We start from the raw sequence: 20,817 nt of genomic DNA, 5'->3' as shown, positions 1-20,817 counted from the left end.
CGAAGAAATAAACTCAATTATTGAATAGAGTTAAAAAAAATAATTTTGTTCAATCGTTTCAACACAACTTCAACTTGGAATTTTTACTCGTTTTGTTTTTGTTTGATTTTTTCCTCTGAATTTTTAAAAGCTTATCGCCCTTTGATTGTCTAGCGCATTGAGCCTATTAATAAAAAACTGTGAGTAAATTTATTGTTCCTTTTCTCTAATTTCAGATTATTTCTCCTCTCCATTGCAATTTATTATTTGAAATTGAAATTGTACCTGTAGGGAATCTTAAGTCGGTCAATGCAGTGTCGAAAAGGAAATAGCTTAATGGTATAATTAGTACCTCTGATATTAATTACCTCATCTGAATCAAATAATATTTTCTGAAATATTAATGAATGTAAACCATGAGAAATAAGTTATTTCTTGAACGAGGTAAAATTTTGAGTAATTTCTAAGCATTTTTTTTTTGTGTCTCTTTTTTCCGAGCTATCGGAAAATACGACTTAGAGTTTCAAGGGCTTCTCTAAATGGATTATATCTTGCATTATTGATGCTTCAGTTGATAAAGGTTGAAGAAGGGCACTAAAGATGAGCACGGTTAATTGATTTATTTAATTGTTAGTTATTGAATCACATATCTTATAGTGACGATTGCAGTCCAGGGTAAGTTTGATTCAAGCTTTATATTTTGTTGCACCTAATCAGTTCACAGTTGATGCGTTATTTTTTTGTTGCGAATTGTTGTGAAAATTTTTGTGACTTTTTCATTAAAGCTTTTAATGACTCAATAATCAACAATTAAAATCCCCTCCCCCCTCCTTCCATTGATTTCATATTGGATAAAAATTAAGATCTTCTGTTATCTTTTGAATTCTCTACATTTGAATAAGGTGCGTTTTCCCTTTGACATTGGCCACTAGTTTTTTTTCTTTTTTGCCTTCATCTCTAGGTACCCCTACAAATGGGGTAAGGCCAGTCATTTAGAGGGGAGGGGATCGATTGCTGGGGAAAATGTTTAAAATAATTTTTTAAAAGTGGAATATGAAAGAGGCATTAAACTTTTTTAAAAGGTTCTATTTTGAGCTCAGTTGCAGATCCGACTTTTGTGCTTAGCATAGCAGCATATAACCCCCTCCCCCCCCCCTCCAAATGTACCTTTGTGTGTCCCAAAAAAATTTTGAAATGTCAGGCCTGGACGAAACACTTTTCTGAATTTTAACTTCATAGTGTATGGAGAAAGGGTTGTGTTTGAGTAATTTTGCAAAAGAAAAAACACTTTTTTGTAGGAATTTTGGAAAACAGCTAATTGTTTTTGATGCTGTTACCTCGCGTTACCTTGATGGAGGTATTATGGTAACCCAATTGAGCACCAATAATTTTCCCTCTTCCTTAGAATTCCCTCTGCAAATTTAAATTCCTAGTGTAATTTCACATCGAATGAGAGCCCAGATTTCTCCATCTGGGGGTGGAAATTGGGCATCCAACTTATCCATGCCATAGACATCCGCACCTTAATGGTGGCATATGAAAGATTAGATGCCGTATTGGGGGATCACACTAGGTCTGTTAAACTGCTAAATAGCCTAAATTACGCACCCCCATTGGAAGGAAAAAAAAACTTTCCAGTAAGCAGCCAAAGAAAGAATATATATAATATATTTTCAAAACCAATCACAAAAATAGTACGCCTCATTGATAAATTTAAAAAATAAATTTTTTTAAAGGTTTTTTTGTTTTTCCCCCGTAAAAAAAAATCATTTTGGAAGGCTGCCCTCCCTTGTCCCCCTCTAAATAGGCCCATGATTTGAGGCTGATTTTTGCTATAAAAGTCATACTGAAATAATTTAATGTGCTATTAACTGGAATTATATTTCTGTATTTGAGTTCGGACAAATACTTGAGACTGAAAAGTAGAGGAATGAGGCAAAGTGAAATGGTAAAATATTTACTCTGTTTTTAGCACCACTTACCTAGTAACATTTCAGCTCTGTGGTAACATATGTATTCTATTCCAGTCAAGAAAAAATTACAGTCTAACTTTTCTGCTTTTATATTTCAGATGCATTCCAAAATTCGTCATTTAGCCATCTTTTTCCTGCTGATGTGCTTTGCTGTAACGTCTTCTGTCCACCACCACAAGGCAGACATAGAAGATAATGAATTTGCTGAGTTCGAGGAATTCGATGAGGAGGAGATGACCAGTACAGAAGAACCGACTGCCCGAAAGCCTGGCTCAGAGTCTTCTAAGCCGACAGTCGCTCCTTCTCGGCAGTTTGATGAAGAAGTACAGATTGAGGTTAGTCATTACAGCATTTCCACTTTTTTTTTGAAACAATCAGGAATTGCTTATTACTCTCACTTGCAGGGCCAAATTAAGGCATGGGCACATGGGTCCAGGCCACCTGCATTTGGGGAGCAACAAATCTGTTGCCAAAGGGTCTTTTTGAAATGGAGCAAATTCAAATCGCAAAAGTAATCCAGGCAAAAGTTCGGTAACATTTCATATTATAGTGTTTTTGTTATTTATAATACAATTCATATTTAGCATGGTTGCAGAAAATACTTAAGTATCAAAATATTTTATTAATATACAGTATAAGTTAGGGGGGGGAGGTCACCAAATAAAAGTTCGTGCCCAGTATCCTCAAAAGTTTAGTTGGGGTTTACTCACTTGGCCACAGTTGATGTTCCTTTGGTTTTTGATCCTGGGCTTCCACGAGCTATCCACCGGCCTTTTGGTGGTGGTGTCCAAGCCCTACATACACACCCAGATACATCAGCACCTCGGAGGAGGAACATGCCCATAGAGGCCCATAAACCAGAGGACATGGGCACCATTGCCCAAGAGGAGGGTCTTAATCACGTAGGTTTATTCTGTGCTGCTGGTATGCTGTTTTTATCTAATGAGGACTGTGTTAAGTTGATAGGGTCGTGTAAAAATAAAGTTGATTTCAGGGGAGAGGAGCCATTTTTAGAAACAAGAATTCTAACCAAGAAGGGTTCTATTGAAACTAGCGTTTATGAAAAACATAATTCGAATCCAAGATGTAAGAATTTAAGGCATTTTTCTTTATTTTTTTATTTTATTATATTATATGTTTTTTGAGGGGGTAGAAGATTCTGACCAAAGGGGAAGAAAAGAAGCACTGCTCTTTAGATCTGTTCCATCTAAGCAGGGGAGAAGGAGAACTTAAATAAAGTCTGAAGAGTTGATGAAATTTTCAATAGTTTAAAAAAAATCAAGTAGGTTACCAGGGGTCTGTCCAGGATTTTTCACAAAGTCCGTTTTTTGTGAAAAATCAATTAATTTTTTGAAAACAAATAATTTTGCAAAAAAAAAAAAAAATTGTAACAACAAAATTTTATAGAATTTATCATTGAAACTTAAAAATGAATGTTTTCCTCCTTTCTGTTGAGAATATCATTCTTGAGTGTTTTTCTAGTATTTGATGGGGTTGGGGGGGGGGGCATCGCTCTCTGGGGGCACCCCTCGAGTATCAATATTTATCTACCATTCTACAGTATGTTAAATTATACCAGAAATGAGGCAGTGAAGAGCAACGGGATGTAAGTGGCAAAACTAAAAAGTTGGAGATAACCAGTACACATAGTAGGTGAACCTCTCCTCTGTCTTGGGGCAAGAGATGGTACTAGTAACCCTGGTATTGCTGCTATACAGCATGATTTAGAAAAAAATTTCGATGAAAGCCTACCTTGGATGTTGTCTTTAAACGCGTTATACTCAAAACTTGAAAACGTCCACTTACATTCCTTTGCTTCTCACTGCCTCAAGTGTTATATGTATAGTATTTGAAATAATTGTTACAAAAAAAAAAAAAAAAAAAAAAATCAGACAGGGATTCAGCATTTAACTTTTTAGCCTAAGATACTCTTAAAAAGCACAGAATTTCGTGTAAAACTTATAAATTCCGTTATTTTAACAAAAATAAAAAAGAGATTTTGTTTGTTTGCCTCTTAACAAAGTGTACTAAACCAGTGGCGTAGCTAGACCCGACTTTCGGGGGGGGGGGGGGGGGGGTTACTTCTTATATATATATATATATATATATATATATATATATATACATATATATACATATATATATACATATATATATACATATATATACATATATATATACATATATATATACATATATATATATATGTTATATATATACATATATATATACATATATATATATGTTATATATATACATATATATATACATATATATATGTTATATATATATATATATATGTATAATCGCTTGGAATTTTTTCCTTTTCTTCTTTTTTTTTTCTTTCTCTTCTCTCTCTCTTTTTTTTTTTTTTTGAGACTAACTTTTCGGGGGGGGGGGGGGGTTTGTCCCCAAAACCCCCCCCTTAGCTACGCCCCTGTACTAAACATCGAAAAATTCAAAATATCTGATTTCTATAGTGGATGCAAGGATATTGCAATCCTCGAAGTGAAGGCATCAAAAGTACAAAACGGCTTGTAAAAGAAATATTTTGAATAAAATTATTTTATAAATGCAATTTAGAGTCCTATGATAAACATATCATTAATACCTGTAGACACAGTTGAAGCAAAAAAAAAAAAAAAAATTAAACCATTGATTCAGCATTTTAATATGGGACTCATTAAAGAAAATGGAATTTCGCTTTGAAAACTTGAATTCTGCGTTGCAACAAAAATAAAGAGACTTTTCATTTATTTGCATCCTAATAAAGCAAAGTTAGCTTGAAAAAAATAGTAAAATATGATTCTCAAACCGGATGTAAAAAGATTTCATTTTTCAAAATGAAAAGAAAAAACAGAAAGAAAAAAAAAGAAATCTAAAGAAAACAAAGTGGTAAATAAAAGTGTTTATTTAAAGTTAATCATCCTTGTTAGTATCGAAAAATCAAAACTATATAATCTTCTCCCAAAATAAGAGTTAAACATCGCATCCTAAAAACACAAATATTGCCAAGCTGGTAAAATGATGAGAATATTTACTAATCAAGTTAGTACTATAAAGGTTTAACGCCAGACACTAAGTGGTGATACTTTTGAAAATGGTAACCCTATCTGAAGGGATCACATGATCACATCATTTTTCCCCACTCTTACTATCCGTTTGCAGTTCTAAGTTCATTTGGCTAATATATATTATTATTATTGTTTATTAAATCATTAGTGGGGAGAAACATGCATCATCTATTCAGAGTAGTTTACAACAACAGCGCTGCAAAATAGCTATGATCAAACACACAAGCAAAATCATTTGAAACCAAATTGACTTTCAGCTGTTAATTTCTTTCAAAGAAACAAACAACAACAGGGGTCTGGCCAGAGGAAATTTGGATCCGTTAACGCACCCTTCACAAAAATCTGATCAACCAAAATGGACCTTTCACAAAATCCCGACTAACCAAAACGGACCTTTTACAAAATCCCAACCAACCAAAACAGACCCTTCACAAAATTCTGATAAACAAAAACGGATCTTTCACAAATTGTTTATTGGAAGAGCAAATCTCAAATCAAAATAACGAGATAATGTTTGGAACCTTTTTTAAAGCTAAATTATAGGGATCAACTTATACAAAATCTGCTGATTTTGCAAAAGAAAAAAAATTGGCACTCTTGTGATGCTCCTGCAAGCGATATATAACAACTAAGACCAAATAAATATAATGCTTGTTGTTGGTTTCTTTGAAAGAAATTAACAGCTGAAAGTCAGTTTGGTTTATAATTTTGCTTATTTGTTTTATGCAGAGGTGTTGTAAACTTCTCTGAAAAAGCGTCAACCGCTAATGATTTAATAAACAATAATATGCAGCAAAATGAACTTAGAACTGCAAAGGATGGTAGGGATGGGGGGAAGATGTGATTGCTTCAGATAGGGTTACCAACTTCAAACTTATCGCCACTTAGCATATGGTGGGTGTGATGTTTAACTGTTTATCAATGTTTAACTGTTTATCGGCACTTAGAGTCTGGTGGGACAATGTTTAATTGTTATTTTGGGAGAAAGTTATATGAGTTTGATTTTTCAATGCTAAAAAGGGTAATTAATTTTAAATAAACTCTTTTATTTCTTGTTTTTTTTTTCCTTTATATGTCTACATTTTGAAAAGCGCATTCTTCTTACATTCTATATGAGAATCATATTTTATTCTTTTTTCAAGCTAACTTTCCTTTATTAGGATGCAAATAAATGAAGTCTCTTTATTTTTGTAACAACGCTTGTTTTAAGTTTTTAAAGCAGAATTCCATTTTCTTTTATAAGTCCAAAATTTAAATGCTGAATCAAAGGTTCATTTTTTATCTTATTATTTTATTTATTTATTTATTTATTTATTTTGATTCAACTGTGTCCAGAGATTAGTGATATGTTTATCATAGGACTCTAAAATGCAATTCTAAAATAATTTTGTCAAAAATATTTATTTTACCAGCTGTTTTTATACTTTTGATGTTTTCACTTTGAGGATTGCAATCTCTTTGCATCTGCTATGGGAATCTGATTTTTCAAATTTTCGATGCTTAGTTCACTTTGTTAAGAGGTAAACAAATAAAATATTTTTTTATTTTTGTAAAAATCACAGAGTTTATAAGTTTTAAACTGAATTCTGTGCTCTTTAACAATGTCTTGGTTCAAAAAGTTAAATGCTAAGCCTCTGCCTGAATTTCTTTGTTACAATAATTTTAAATACTATGCATATAACATTTCTAGTATAATTTAACATAATGTAGAATGGTGAATAAATATTGATACTTGAGGGGTGCCAGAGAGCGATGCCACCCTCCCGTACCCCAATACTTGAAAAACACTCAAGAATGATATTCTCAACAGAAAAGAGGGAAAACACTCAAGTGTAGATGATGCAGTTTGCTCCATCTCAAAATTCAAAAATTTTGTTTTTACAAAACATTTTTTTTTTTTTTTGCAAAATTTGATTTTTTACAAAATTAACTGATTTTTCACAGAAAACGGACCCTGTGAAAAATCCTGGACAGACCCCTGAACAAGCATTATATTTATTTGGCAGCAGTGGCTATTTATCGCTTGCAGGAACATCACAAGAGTGCCTTTTCTTTGTTGCAGAATCAGCAGATTTTGTATAAGCTGATCGCTCTAATTTATCTTTAAAAAAGGTTGCTTTTCTATATGAAAGTAAGCCTTATTTTGATTTCAGATTTGCTCTTTCAATAAACCATTTCTGAAAGATCCGTTTTTGTTTATCAGAATTTTATGAAGGGTCTGTTTTGGTTGATCGGGATTTTGTGAAAGGTCCGTTTTGCCTGACCGGATTTTTGCGAAGGGTCTGTTAACGGACCCGAAGTCCCTCTGGCCAGACCCCTGGTTACATTACAATAGATTACTTATATCAAATAGGGGCCAATCAGACAAGGCTACCGTGGTTTTAGATTGGGTTGCATCAAATATTCGGTTGGTATTCCACAAGTTGCCTCTTTCGTAGACAAACCAAATCTTCTGTTTGACTGGATACTTTAATGTCAGGCTACCAAATTGTAAACAAATTCAAATATTCATAAATTAGTAAACAAATAGATATATACTTTTTAACACAATGAATGAAAGTTTTAGCATAAGTACAACATTGTTGACATTTTTACTTATTATAATCACATTCAAAGTAGTTTCAATGTAAAAGAAAACACTCGGATGTTAAAAACTTTTTTTAAACCCAGCTGTTTTGATTTGTATAATTATTCACCTCTTTTTAACAATTGTATATTCTGCAACCATTTCTTTATGACTTCTGCTTAACACTTAAGCTTAAAACTTTTATTGCAGCATGAAAGAGATTCACACTGCAAAGGTGATTTACAACCCTGAAAAATGTTGCATATTTTTGAAAATTTTTGTCTTAATAATGTTAATTTTGTCATATTTCCTTTCTTATATTTTCTCTTTTTGTGCTGTTAATTTCTTAACTTGAAGTAAAGTATATTTTAAGGTAAAGTTTCTTTTCTTGATTTATTGTTTTATTGCTCTGATCCTATTCTTTCATTTTTTCATATTACAATGCTGTAATTTTTGCTGTATCTTTCATTTCTTAAGTGCTGTGCACATTTCTTGGTTCATGCATTGTGATATGAATTTTGAAATATTGCAATTCTATTAGCATGTTCAGTATGAATACAAAATCTGAAAAATAAACTGAAAAGTACTGCAGCTTTTGGAAATGCAGAGCCATCAGTTGTAGAGCATAGAAATTTGAAAAGAAAAAAAAAAGAAAGAAAAAAAATGTTTAAAAAAAGATAGGGGGCGAGGAATGAAAATCAATAGTTGAAAACCTGTCTAAAATCTTTAATTGTGAAACTTTTAATTTGTTGGAAACAAGTTGACTTTTTAATTTTTTATTTTAGGAAGATGGTGAAGAGTTTGAACATTTTCAGGATGAGGAAGAATTTGAAGGGTTGGACCAGGAAGCACCTCTGTCCAAAGGGAAAGCTGCAGAAAAACCAGATTTGAAGATTACGAAGGTGAGTGAACGTATTTGTCTTCACCTTGCAACTAGAATTTTTCATTTTCCATAGATTTCTGAATGTAACTACTTAGCCAGTTAATCAACCTTTTGTACTTTTTGGTGTACTATCCTTTTAATGTTAACATTTTTCTTTCGCAACATAGAATATATGGATCAGTATTATTGATGCAGTATGGTACATAGAAGAGTAAGAATGTGAATACTTAGTAGATTTGCGTATAAGATAACATTTTGAATCAATACCCAAGTGGAAGCAAAATACATTGTCATTGCTTTTACTTGATAACTACATAATTCATTTCCTGGTTTAAAGAATTATTTTGCATTCCAACAGGTTCATGTTGAGATAATTACAAATGATAGTATGAATTTATAAGAATGCTTGGAAGCATCCAAAATAAATGAATTCTTCGTGCCTCCAACATCTGCAGAGTATCTGCCTGAATTAAGATAATGTTCTTCTAAAAGTAATTCTGCTATAAAAGCTGTTTAATGGTTTTATTGCATTTCATGCCAATAAATTGCAGGTTCCTCTTCATCTTAGAAGAAATTGGGAAAGTTTCTACTTAGAATTCCTGATGGTTGCTGGTCTGCTTGTGTACTTTATCAACTTCATAGCAGGAAGGAACAAGAATCAGAAACTGGCAATGGCCTGGTTCAATTCTCATCGTCAAATTTTAGAAAATAACTTTGCTTTAGTTGGTATGTTGCAGTTTTTTTTTCTTTTGAATTTACAGCAAATGCTTGAGAATCGTCAAATTTTAATGTCTATTCTGTGTTACTTTTAATTTGTATTAGTTGCACCTGTCTCAAAAATGTTTTACTCTTGTGATATTTTATTGATAAATTTTTGATATTGTGGAAAATAAAAACTGACTTTAGAAAGTAGTTAATTTTGCTGTGCTAAGCGCAAAAGTCGTATCTGCATCTGAGTTCAAATGAGAAATTGCCGTTTAAAGTTGTGTGCCTCCATGTATTTGATACGGATGCAGCTTTTCAGAATTTTTTAAAAAATATTTCCCTCATCAATGAACATAAAGCATTGTATTTAGGTAAAATATGTGACAAAGAATCACCTGGTGACTAACTCAATTTTGATAAAACGTGCAGATATGACCTTTGTGTTTAGCACGGCAGAATTATTATCTTCCATTTAAATCTTTCAATACTGGGAATTCAGTTATATACTTCCATCACTTTGTCATTCGTTTTTACTAAAACCAGAATCCCGGCAGCACATTTTCTTAGTTGTCTACAAAGAGGATTAAGGTTTAAAAATAGTCTGCAAGGTAGACCAATGCTAGATTTAGTTACACCGGAGTATGATTTCTTTAGTAGTTCTATTTGGAATCAACAGAAGATTAAACAGAAAGATTAAATACTGTTTAAAAATTATTAAGGTTGATTCAGTGATTGCATTTGGAATCATAAAGATGGAAAAGTTTGATTGTTCCAGCATATCAGATGTTTATTATCAAAATATGCTCAATCACTTTTTACCCTTTTACAGCAGAGAAAAAAACAGTATATAGCTCAAGCTGTTTTTCAAAAAAAAAAAAAAAAGTGGTAGTAATTTTGGACCTGATTGAGCTGAAAGTGTTCCAAATTGCTTTGTAGCAAGACAGTATTTCCTAGAAAGAGTCATATTATTAAAACACTTTTGAAAATTCATGAAATGAGCTAGTTTTGATACTTAATGCCTTATGTAAATGTTTCTTAATTGCTTTTAAACCAACTGTTGTTAGTCCTTAATATTTTTCATGGTGGAATTGCAGGGGATGATGGCAAAAAGGAGATCGAAAGCCCTGGTTTGCAAAAGGAGTCTGAGAACGTGTATACCCTGTGGTGCAGTGGGAGAGTATGTGTGGAGGGGATGCTGGTTGAGCTCAAGCTTCTGAAGAGGCAGGACTTAGTGAGCCTCATATCCAACATGTTTCGACCGGCCTCCGACCAGATGGTAAGTCTGAAATTCTTCCATGCCTGGTGTTTTTTTTTTTTTTTTAAGTTTTATTCAAGAACTGACTTCGGATTACACTATAGGACCCGAGATACAGAAACATGACCTTTTTGGATTTTCAAATATGCTAGATTTTAGATCTTGATGCAAAAAATAGCGAAATTTATAGTATATGTGATATTTGGCACACATTTTTAAATTTCGCCATTGTTTGCTTTTGTTGAACTTTTTGTTTTTGTTTATTTTCATCCTCAAATTTCAAAATTGAATTTTATCTTCAATTGATGGCTCATTCCGTTTCCACTAGAAACTTTCTAGCAGATAATAAAATATAATGATAAGTAATTTATTTTTCTCTGAAACTGGTCAGCTGAAAAAAATACCCTCTTGTCAAAGTGCATATTGTTGCCTTAGAACAACAGTAAAGTATCAATTCTTAGAAATGACACTAAGATATCCTACTGTTGCTCTGAGACAACAATATGTTCAAAAACTAAAAAAAAGCATAAAGGAGCCTACAGCACCTGAGTACCCTGCCCTTTCACTGTTCTCTGCTTCTCTTGCCCCAATTTCCTAACCCTGTTCCATACTTTTATTAGAAAAAAACTATGAAAGAGTATATGCCGATGTTTTGTAACTTTTAAACTGGTTTGTTGTGAAATAAAGGCTTCTTTCAACCCAATTCATCATCTCTATTTCTCTATTAATCATTTTTGTAGGAAAAAAGTATGAAAAAGTTCAAACTGGTTTCTGTTGATGAGTGACTAGGGTAAAATGTCAAATAAATTTCGCTTCTGTAATGCTACCTTTATCTGAATCTATTAAGTATGTAATTGAAGAATTTTTAGTAGGAAAATTGAAGCTGAATCCATTTAACTTACTTAATGCATCCATTCTACCTGAGTTAACAATAAATTGCTCATATTATTAACTCGGGTAGACATTATGCATTAAATGTATTAACTATTATGTTTTAAATGTATTGATATTATTTTAAAAATATGAGAAACATGCTTTGAATTGATTTTCCAGATCATCAAGGTCACTATGAGTGCAGATTCCATGGAAAATTTTGTGTTCTGCATTGCAAACAAGAAAACGGCTGTTCGACTTGTTAAAGAAATGAGTGATCTTGTGAGTTCCCTTTCTTTAACTATCTTTGTGGTGAAAGGATATGTTTTACATAAGTTTGCTGTGCTGTCCATATAATGTCTAAAGACAAAAACACCCTGACAGGTTTTTTATCTTTAGACACTACATATCTCATATTAGCTGAACTCTATCTGATACTGTCAGTAAATCTAATAATGTCAGACTTTCCAAATAATATTTGCTCTTTAAGCAGTACATTATTTATACCTATCTTTCTTGTGAACTAACTTAAACCGTACAAAGTAACTGCTGAGCGTATGTTCATTAATGTTATTAAATCAATAATGTGAAATGGGGTGTCAAGTTCATATTTAGTATCATTAGCAAGACACATGAAATTATTTTTTTTAAACATTTTTAGTTTGATCAAGGATGATTTAAAAACCTTTTTATGGAGAATTGCTCCTGGTTTGGCATACTTTTTAGTATTATGAACTTGAGAAACATTTCTTGAACAAACCGCATTTATTTGTGCTGTTAGAACACCGATAAACTGAAAGTATTTGTCCAATTTTAGAGAATCAGTCCGTTTTGTTGTCAGCAGCATTTTTGCAAAATTTTTGTTTTATGGTCACAATGTTTGTGTTTGTGTTCATTTTATGATCAAAAATTTTATGAAATGTTCAATTTAGGACTAAAATGAGCAACTACACAAGAGCTTTAATAAACAAATATTAAAGCTCTATTGTAAGCTAGATTTTTATATTGCCTGAGTTTTACAATTATTATTTTTATTGTGAAGCAAAGTTACTTGTGTTCTACCTGTCAGCATCAATACTGACTAGGAAAATATCAGAGTAATACAAAAGCAAGCCGGACGCAATTGTTACTTGTGTACATTTGGGAGCAATTTTAATGCAACACCGAAACTTCTGAATTATGTGTAAACGTTAGAAAATTTCTGTTTTTAATAGATTGTTTGACTTAAGCAGATATATTCAATTAATTGCACTTGATTAGAATGATAAAAGAAATTGCCTGCTGGTGATAGCAGTTAATTTAATAGCTACAAACAGGTTTTATTTCAACTAAAAAAAATAAAATTACAATGTCAGATGTTGCATTTTTAAAAAGACATGTGATGTTTTATTTACACCTAGCCATTTTTTATCTGGGGAAAATCATTTTCTTCTATATTCTTTCTGCATATGTTCAATTCTTGTTTTTTTTTTTTTTTTTTTTGAATGACTACTATTTTTTATTATCCATCATGTATGATTAAGCAAAATGGTATATGGACTTTTCATTTAGATGTCTAGAAAACTAATTCCAGGCTATGAAACCACTATTATGTGTGGTTTCTTGTTTTTAAATTATTTCTTCTAATATTGCTTTGGATTCAAGAAAAACTTGTGAGTAGGTATTCCTTATCTTAGGTTATTGATTAGTTGTGCAAGTATGCAGTGCTGCAGCTAGCTGGCATGTATACTTGCTGGCAAGCATGCAGCTTGCTGCCATGTAGGCCTCTCTTTCACATACACCTCTGTGACTTTACTAACCCAGGCTAATCCTAACATGATGCTACATTTTTTTTCAATAATCATTTTAAAATAGATTATGAATATTGTGGATAATAGTTGCAATTAGAATCATGCAAACTATTTGTTAGATTGAGTTTTAAAATAAAACAATTCAACCAATTTCAATCAAGTAATTTTATACTACAAAAAATTTCTCGTTTTCAGCATTGCGACTTGAAGGAAAAGCTATGTCCTTTCATGTTTTCAATTTAACGGCTTTTCATAGATATTAGTTCTGCCATTTTCTGTTTGACATTTTTTTCTATATCATTCTTAATCCAGCCAAAATTTTGTTTTAAATACTGAAACTGCAAATGAGCCTTGTTCTTGTAAAATCTGTACAAAACTGATGCTTCACTGTAATTTCAGAGTACTTATTGTCCAGAGAAGAAGAGCGTGGAGCGGCACGGTGTTCCCGACAGTTTCGTGATGCTGAGCGAGCTTGGAGAGGCAGCTTCTGCCATGTTGGATGGAAAAGTGAGTCTGTTGGAGTAAAATACAAATTTTGTGGGGAAAAAATGCTGAGGTGTGTTTTGGCACTGTAAGGAGCACCCTTTTTTTATGTGAAGGAGGGAGCTTATAGATAAAAAGCGTCCGAACATTCAACCGTTACTTGATGCCTTTAGTCAAATGCTTTCAATCCATGAGCTTCTTTTTTTGAATTGTGTGTGAAGAAGAGGTTCTTTGTGACCCCAAAACACAAAACCCAAAGCATAATCTACGGTATGATCATGAATAGTTCTGTTAGACAATGAATTAATGAATGCTTGTTCACTAAAATGGTACAGTGAAACCTGTGTAAGTTGACCACTTGCGATGCAGTACTCTGGTGGTCAAGTTAGACAGGTGGTCAACTTATACAGGGTAGTAATGAAAACTTTTAAAATTTCTGTGAATCGATCAAAAAAAAAAAAAAAAAGCCTCATTGCCTATGAAACATTACTTACTTGATATTAACAATTCCTAAAACTTCATAACAAGTCAAAAGTCACTCAAATTCTTCATTTGATTTTTTTTTCTGTACATTTTTAACCATGGTAATCTACTTTACAACAAAATACCTCCTTATTGAATTTTAGCTCATTTTCTGGGACTTAACATGAGCCCAATATTTTTCGATGGAAACATAAATATTTATAGATTTTTCTAAAATGTCTAGTTACTTATTTGAGGCATAAGTGATGAAACTTTTAGTACAATCTAATGCTTTTGCCTAGTGGTCAACTTACAAAGGGTTTTTTACAATGCTTCAAACCAAAGCTGGTGTATATTAGTAGTCAAGATAGACATGTTTTCGAGATAGAGAGGTGGTCAAGTTACAGAGGTTTTCCTTCATTTTATAAGACAGGACTAATTCCGTTCCTGACAAAAGCGGTCAACTTAGACAAGTGGTCAACTTACAAAGGTGGTCAACTTTACAGGTTTTACTGTATTTTACAATAAATTTTCATTGAGTGAGCTGTGATGAACTGATTTCGTTAAAATTGACATTGCTAAAAAATTAATTTGTTAAATAAAAATGGAAAATATGCTGTATTTAGAGAACTGGATTTTTTAATAAAAAGTGAGATTTTCTTCCTTTGGTGCTCTTTTTCATACTTATTTATTTTTTCCAGCTAGTCACAGTCTTGCAAAAATATGAAGAGTGCATTGATTTCATTCATTTCTCGGACCAGTTTTGTGGCCCAAAGATACAGGAGTAAGTGTCATGTTCTTTTTTATTTAAAAGATGAACTTGTTCAAAATTTGTTTGTTGAGTATGTTTATTAAAAGGGTTAATGTAGGCCTTATCCTCTTTGGAAACTATTTTAGGATCCTTACATGTTACAAAGCTGTACAAAAGGCTGCAAATTCAATACAAATTTCAGCTGGAAGAAGTATATGTTGAAATTGGATTTTATTCAATGAAAAGTTTTTTAAATCCTTTAAATTTCTGTTTTTATTTCACTTTTTTTACTAATATAAAGCTTTTTATTTTAGGATGTTGGTTAGTGTTTAAATTCTGTTTGATATGCACCTTTTTCTTAATATTTCACTGCATAATTGTAATGGGGGAATAATCTCTTAGGGGCACTCTGATGCACCTTTTTTCAACTTTTTTGTCTCTTCTCCCCCCTTTTGTCACTAAGTGTCACACATCACCATTCCTCCTCCCCTTGTCACTCCCCCCCCCACATTTTTCATAAGCATATTCTCATAAAGAAATGCAAAGATGTCACACTTCTTGATACTGCCTTCCTCCCCCTTGTCAGAATTTTATGAACCCCTCCCCCTCGAAGCCTTACATCATTTATGGACTATTGACTTACTGGAGAATGAATTTTTAAAACTCTACTTATGAAAAATGAGATTTCTTATTTCCCTGTTCTTAAAAGGAATAAAGTAGCCATGAGAGTTGTTACCAATCATAGAAATTTCCATTTGTATAAAAGCTGTGTTGTTTTTGACAAAAATGTTCATAGATTAAAATTGTACAATGCTACAAATAAATAACCTTCTTTGAACCTTATCAGTTATCAATCTATATGGACTCAACATGGGACAGTAAATTGATCTGTATAAAAATATTCTTTAAGAAAGACATCTGCCTTGGAATTGTAAATATGTGATTAAATGGAATGCAATATTTGCATCTACTTTGATGGATAAAATTGCTATTACTGTGAAAAGTTTATGAAAGCTGGGATGCAAAATGGACTGTATTAACATTACATTTTTATTGCAATCCACAGTTTGCTTGTTGGCACGCTTTTAATGCAGCAGGCTTTTTTATTTAATGCAATAAAAAATAATAGTTAAATGATTTGCAGGTAGTAGAAAATGCTTATAGTTCTTTAACATGCACTTTGTCATTAATTCTCTCAAAGATATCATGCAGTTTGTACCTAATCTTGTTTGAATCTGCCAAAGATTATGGATTTGTATTATGTTCATACACAAAATGTTTTGTGTCTTTTAGGATTTGGTCCGAAACATAAGCAAAATTTTTTTTCAAAGTATTAAATTTATGGTCTGTGATCATAGTCAAATTGTGATCATAGTCAATAATCTTATTGATCATAGTCAATAAGAATTGTCTTATCGTGGTAAATGATTGATGTGCAAAGTTTAATATTCACCCTATTATAAAGTCATCCCTTCGCTTCCCCAAAATAACGCCTTAACAGAGCCTGTTGAGAGATTCCAAAAACCAGTATTTTGTAAATTGACAGTAATGAATATTCTAACAATGCAATTCCGTTTTCTCAACAAAAGATTTTTATAATGAAGTAAAATCTGCAGCAGAGTAAAGGAAATATTTTAAATCTTCTCAGGGACGCTCAGCTCACAAAGCTGCCGGACACAAAGAAGATGCTCATCTTCGGCTTCAACAGTAAGTATCCATCTCAAAGAAATCAAACTTTTTTCAAAATTGTTATTCAGGTAGATATTCAATGTATTTATACAACAAACGTCGCTAAATAATAAAATTACATAGCAATAAAACAATCAACATATTTGCAACAAACTGGATTTTTTTCATCCATAAACTTACTTCTTTTGCATTGAAAAAAAAAGAGGTTCATTGCAGGATTGGCAAGTTTTTTGACACACTTTCTTTTTTGACAGTTTAAATCATGGTTTAACTGTCATGTCTCAAACTTACTAGTCCAAAATGTGAAATACTGACAAAAAACATTTTTATGAGTAAAATTTAATTTATAAGAAAAAAGTTATTTGTGTTATAACTGTTATTGAATTAATATATTGAAAAGAAAATATTACAAGAACTGATCTATCGGGTGAATTTCAAGTTGAAGTAGAATATGTATTGAACCTCATATCATCTTTATGCTACTGTACTAGCAAACAGAGCAAGTTCGAAGTAAAATGCAGATAATGGTCAACATTGTCATTTAGTAGCTAAGTGTGAAATTAAGATCATGTCATTTAGTAGGTCAGGCGATCAAATGGGATCTAAAATTTATATTTAAATTTTAGAATGTCTTCCCTTAAAAAGATCTTTGCCAGTTTGTGTCGGGTTGTGTTATGTATACAATACCACAACCCTAACTATTGCCACAAGTTAATTTTATGGTTACATAAAGCAACTTTTAGATTGAATTTGTGGAAGAATTTTTGCTAGTTGATTGATTTTTGTAGAAAGTGCAATTATAATGACAGAAAATAAACTAATTAATGGCGTTTAATGTCATATCAGCCAAACTTAACCCTAGACTAAAGGAAAAGGAATAATGACAGAATAATTAATTCCAATTGAAAATTTAATGATTTGTTGAGTTTTAACAAATGAAAATTGGATGATTTTTTTCATAAATCATTATTATTTATTTACTTTTTAAAAATGTATCTTTTAAATAAATTTCCCCCCAAAATTAAATGTAATTTACATTTTTATACTTGTCTGTATCGAGCCAAATTAAAAATCTTGTTTTCATGTACCTTTGTTTAAACTTATACATTATTTTTCACAGTGCCAGGAAAAGGCAAAATAACTCCTGAAACTATGGAAACTCTGAAGCCTTTACTGCAGCTGGTTTTTTACTCGATTGATAAAGTGAAACGGTTCCATCTCAGCAAAGAGGTAAGTTTCTTGCAGAATGCTTCATGTACAGAAACACTAGTATGTAAGACCTCTCGCCAGAAATATTTCCCACAATCTCCTTAATCTCATACTAAATTGTGTTTATGCAAAGCTACAAAAATTGTTCAGTTCAGCAATTAAATATTAAGTTATCATGGTTTTCTCGGTATACACTTGTTATTTTAGTGTTTTCCTTTTGTGTTCTAGTTTTTAGATATTAAAAACCTCTTTTATGTATAATCTAATTTAGATATCATTAAAGTAGTCTTCGCATGCTGGAACCTTTCAGCAAGTTGTTATCAACATAACATAAAGAACATTTTGTTGAATAATTGGTATTTTTTTTGCAAAATTTCAATTATTGTTTCAGCTTAGTAGTACTTTGCAATCAAACCTACTAGCGAAGAAATTCAAAGTGGCCACTCGACCCAAAAACCTGTAAAAGTTGGAAAAGTTTCTGAAGCCAAGAAAAGTTATGAAATTTCGCCAAAAATCTGAAATTTGAAAAAAAAAAAAAAAAAAAAAAAATCAGCAACATTTTTTAACAAAAGTTTTTAAAACTTCTGAAATTCAAAGTCATATGATTTTTTTTTTTTTAAATGACATATCGTACTTAAATATAGTTTAAAAAAACTTTAGTTACGAAATTATTTTTTGTTTCTTTAATTTACAAAAATGTTTTGGTGGACAGTTGGAGGCATCACACTTGTAATGATATTTTTGTACATTAACTTAAATGTTACTAAAATTGTAAAATTTTGAAAACTTGTTCTTCATACACTTTTGTTTACCAAAATTTGAAATTAAAAAGTGTCCATGAATGTTTTTCAAAATGGTGTTTGTTTTAACACTTGTGTTTTAATGTGTCTAAAAGATTGAAAAACTGTAAATTATTACCAAGTGTATTAACGTGAGGCAGTAATGTTAAATTTGTGTCTGTAGAAGTTAAAAGAAAATTTGCTGGAAAGCCTAGAAAAGGCAGTAAATTTTGTTGAAGACCTGTAAGATCAATTTGTTTAATGAGCGTTTTTGATCATTTTCCAGGCCAAGACAAAAGCAGAGCGCAACCGCCAACGAGCGGAAGAAGCATTCTTGAAGACCCGCCACGCCCAAAGACAGGAGGCTGCTCAGGCACGCAGGGAAGAGAGGAGGAGGCAGGAGAAGGAGAGGATCATGAACGAGGAAGATCCTGACAAACAGAGGAAGTGGGAGGTGAGGTCGCATTTCTATTAATACTAGAAAGTCGCCTGTCAAGGTATGACAGGTCAAAATTGCTTCTACTCTTCTACACTTTAACAAAGCAATTGCCTTTTTGGTGACATTTTGATAGTTGAAATTGTAACCCTAACTCCAGTGGATTAACCCTGAACTCCAGTAGGTGGCGGTCATTGTTGATCATTTTTTCGTTTCTTCATTCCCCTGAAATGACACAGTCTTACCAGTAAAACTGTTAAGTTGCCGGATTGAGTTCAGCCTTGTCACAATAAAGCATTTCCCTGCATGTCAAACAATACCAAAACATATTATTGAATTATCATGCCATGGTGCAAGTTTCATTGTTGAAACAAGTGGGTAACTCGATCATTGATTATTATTTATATGAGGATTGCTAGAGATGGGGGATGAATTGGAAAGCAAGTTTTTAAATGACAAAAAGCAGCATTTGTGACCCCCCCCCCCCATCAGCAAGTAATGTGAGTTTTTTTGGGGTTTTTTTTTCTGGCATTATGAATAGGTAAGTAAACTAAAGTCTATCGGTATTGTTTTTGTATCTTTTTCTCTACATATGCCTATCAAGATAAAAATATAAAGTATCTATGCACATAACTCAAAAACAATCTACAAATTATAATAGTTGATGACAAGAGAAGAGTACTAATTTCAAAAATATTAAACATTTTTCGGCAATTGTGGGGGAGGGAAATAATTTTACAGCAATCCAGAAGAAACTATATCACAGGTAATAAACATCACATTCTTAAAACTCGGTCACAATGTGCAACTGCTCTGCATTTGGTAAATAACATTTAGTCATATGAGGCAGTGAGAAACAAAGGGATGTAAGTGGCAAAATTAAAAATTTGGAAATGAAAAGTATACATGGTAGGTGAACATCTCCGTCTGTCTTGGGGCTAGAGATGGTACTAGTAGCCCTGGTAGTACTGCTATACAGCATAATTTAGAAAAAAAAATTCAATGAAAGCCTACCTAGAATGTTATCTTTAAACGTGTTTTACTCAAAACTTGAAAATCTCTGCTTACATCCTTTTGCTTCTCACTGCCTCATATTAGGTGTTACTCTCATGACACATAAAACAAATTGGAAGTAAAGAGTGAGAACTTTAACGCCTTTGTCAAAGAATGGGCATATATATTTATGTGTATATTATCCAGCTATTTACGTAACTCCAAATCTGAAAGGTATGCTTCTCAAAAAATGTTTGCTTTTTGAAAACTAATAACTGCAAAATGATGGAGTAAATCAAAGAAATTTTTTAAAAATGCATCTTCTGTTTAATTTTTTTTCTCCAAAAATACATTAAGTTTCCAAAATCTGAAGGTAAATTTTACTAATCTGAAGAGAAAAAATAACTCAGAAGATTCTCTAAACAATTCTTTTAATTATAGCATTTTAGCTATGCAGTTCACTGGATTAAATCATTTTTAATTCAAGTGACTTATACATCAGAAATATTTTATGTATTTTCCAGGGTATTAATGTTTCGGAATTTCCTAAACAATTTTGCAGTTTTTTAATAAGTGTATTTTCCTCAACAGGAACGTGAGCATCGACGTGAACTGAAGAAGAGGGCTCCCAAAATGAAACAGCTGAAAGTAAAAACTTTGTAAAAGTTTTAAATCCATATGTTGGAGGTTATGCCACAAAGGCAACTGTTGTTCTGCTGTGGATTGTTGATTTTGTAAATAAAAGTACTTATATAAGTTATTATATTTAAGACTAAGCATGTGGAATTATATTCCGCAGTCATCATAGTTGATTTTTATGCTTCATTTCAAAATAAAAGACTTAAAAGAATGACGTTTGTTTTCATTAAAAAAAAAAAACTCTGTTGACCTATTTTGTTTATTTGTATGCAGATTAC

The 20,817-nt window shown here is 32.0% G+C and overlaps 1 protein-coding gene across 2 annotated transcripts; it reads left to right on the top strand.

Annotated features, from left to right (window-relative positions):
• The first annotated feature begins 60 nt into the window (after positions 1-60).
• LOC129217550 (PAT complex subunit CCDC47-like) lies at positions 61-20,750 on the top strand. Of its 2 annotated transcripts, none has more exons than XM_054851874.1 (12): positions 61-179; positions 2,051-2,287; positions 8,378-8,494; positions 9,027-9,201; positions 10,275-10,456; positions 11,489-11,590; positions 13,498-13,605; positions 14,745-14,827; positions 16,443-16,501; positions 17,604-17,713; positions 18,758-18,925; positions 20,492-20,750. In XM_054851874.1, exons 2-12 carry the CDS (start codon positions 2,051-2,053, stop codon positions 20,561-20,563), a joined length of 1,413 nt encoding a protein of 470 aa, XP_054707849.1. In that variant the 5' UTR covers positions 61-179; the 3' UTR covers positions 20,564-20,750. The 2 variants fall into 2 exon arrangements, with proteins under 2 accessions (XP_054707849.1, XP_054707850.1); XM_054851875.1 differs by lacking the exon at positions 61-179 and adding an exon at positions 516-654.
• The last annotated feature ends 67 nt before the right edge of the window (positions 20,751-20,817 follow it).

Source organism: Uloborus diversus, chromosome 2, assembly GCF_026930045.1.
Source record: "Uloborus diversus isolate 005 chromosome 2, Udiv.v.3.1, whole genome shotgun sequence".
Lineage (NCBI taxonomy): Eukaryota > Metazoa > Arthropoda > Arachnida > Araneae > Uloboridae > Uloborus > Uloborus diversus.
The sequence above is the reverse complement of the archived record's forward strand: the minus strand, read 5'-3'. Positions and strand labels throughout refer to the sequence as shown.

Excerpts from the sequence above, each read along its gene's own strand:
- LOC129217550 (XM_054851874.1), top strand. The coding sequence starts at position 2,051 with ATGCATTCCAAAATTCGTCATTTAGCCATCTTTTTCCTGCTGATGTGC. Across the intron at positions 2,288-8,377 it reads ATGAAGAAGTACAGATTGAG|GAAGATGGTGAAGAGTTTGA; the intron begins GTTAGTCATTAC and ends TTTTTATTTTAG. Across the intron at positions 10,457-11,488 it reads GACCGGCCTCCGACCAGATG|ATCATCAAGGTCACTATGAG; the intron begins GTAAGTCTGAAA and ends TTGATTTTCCAG.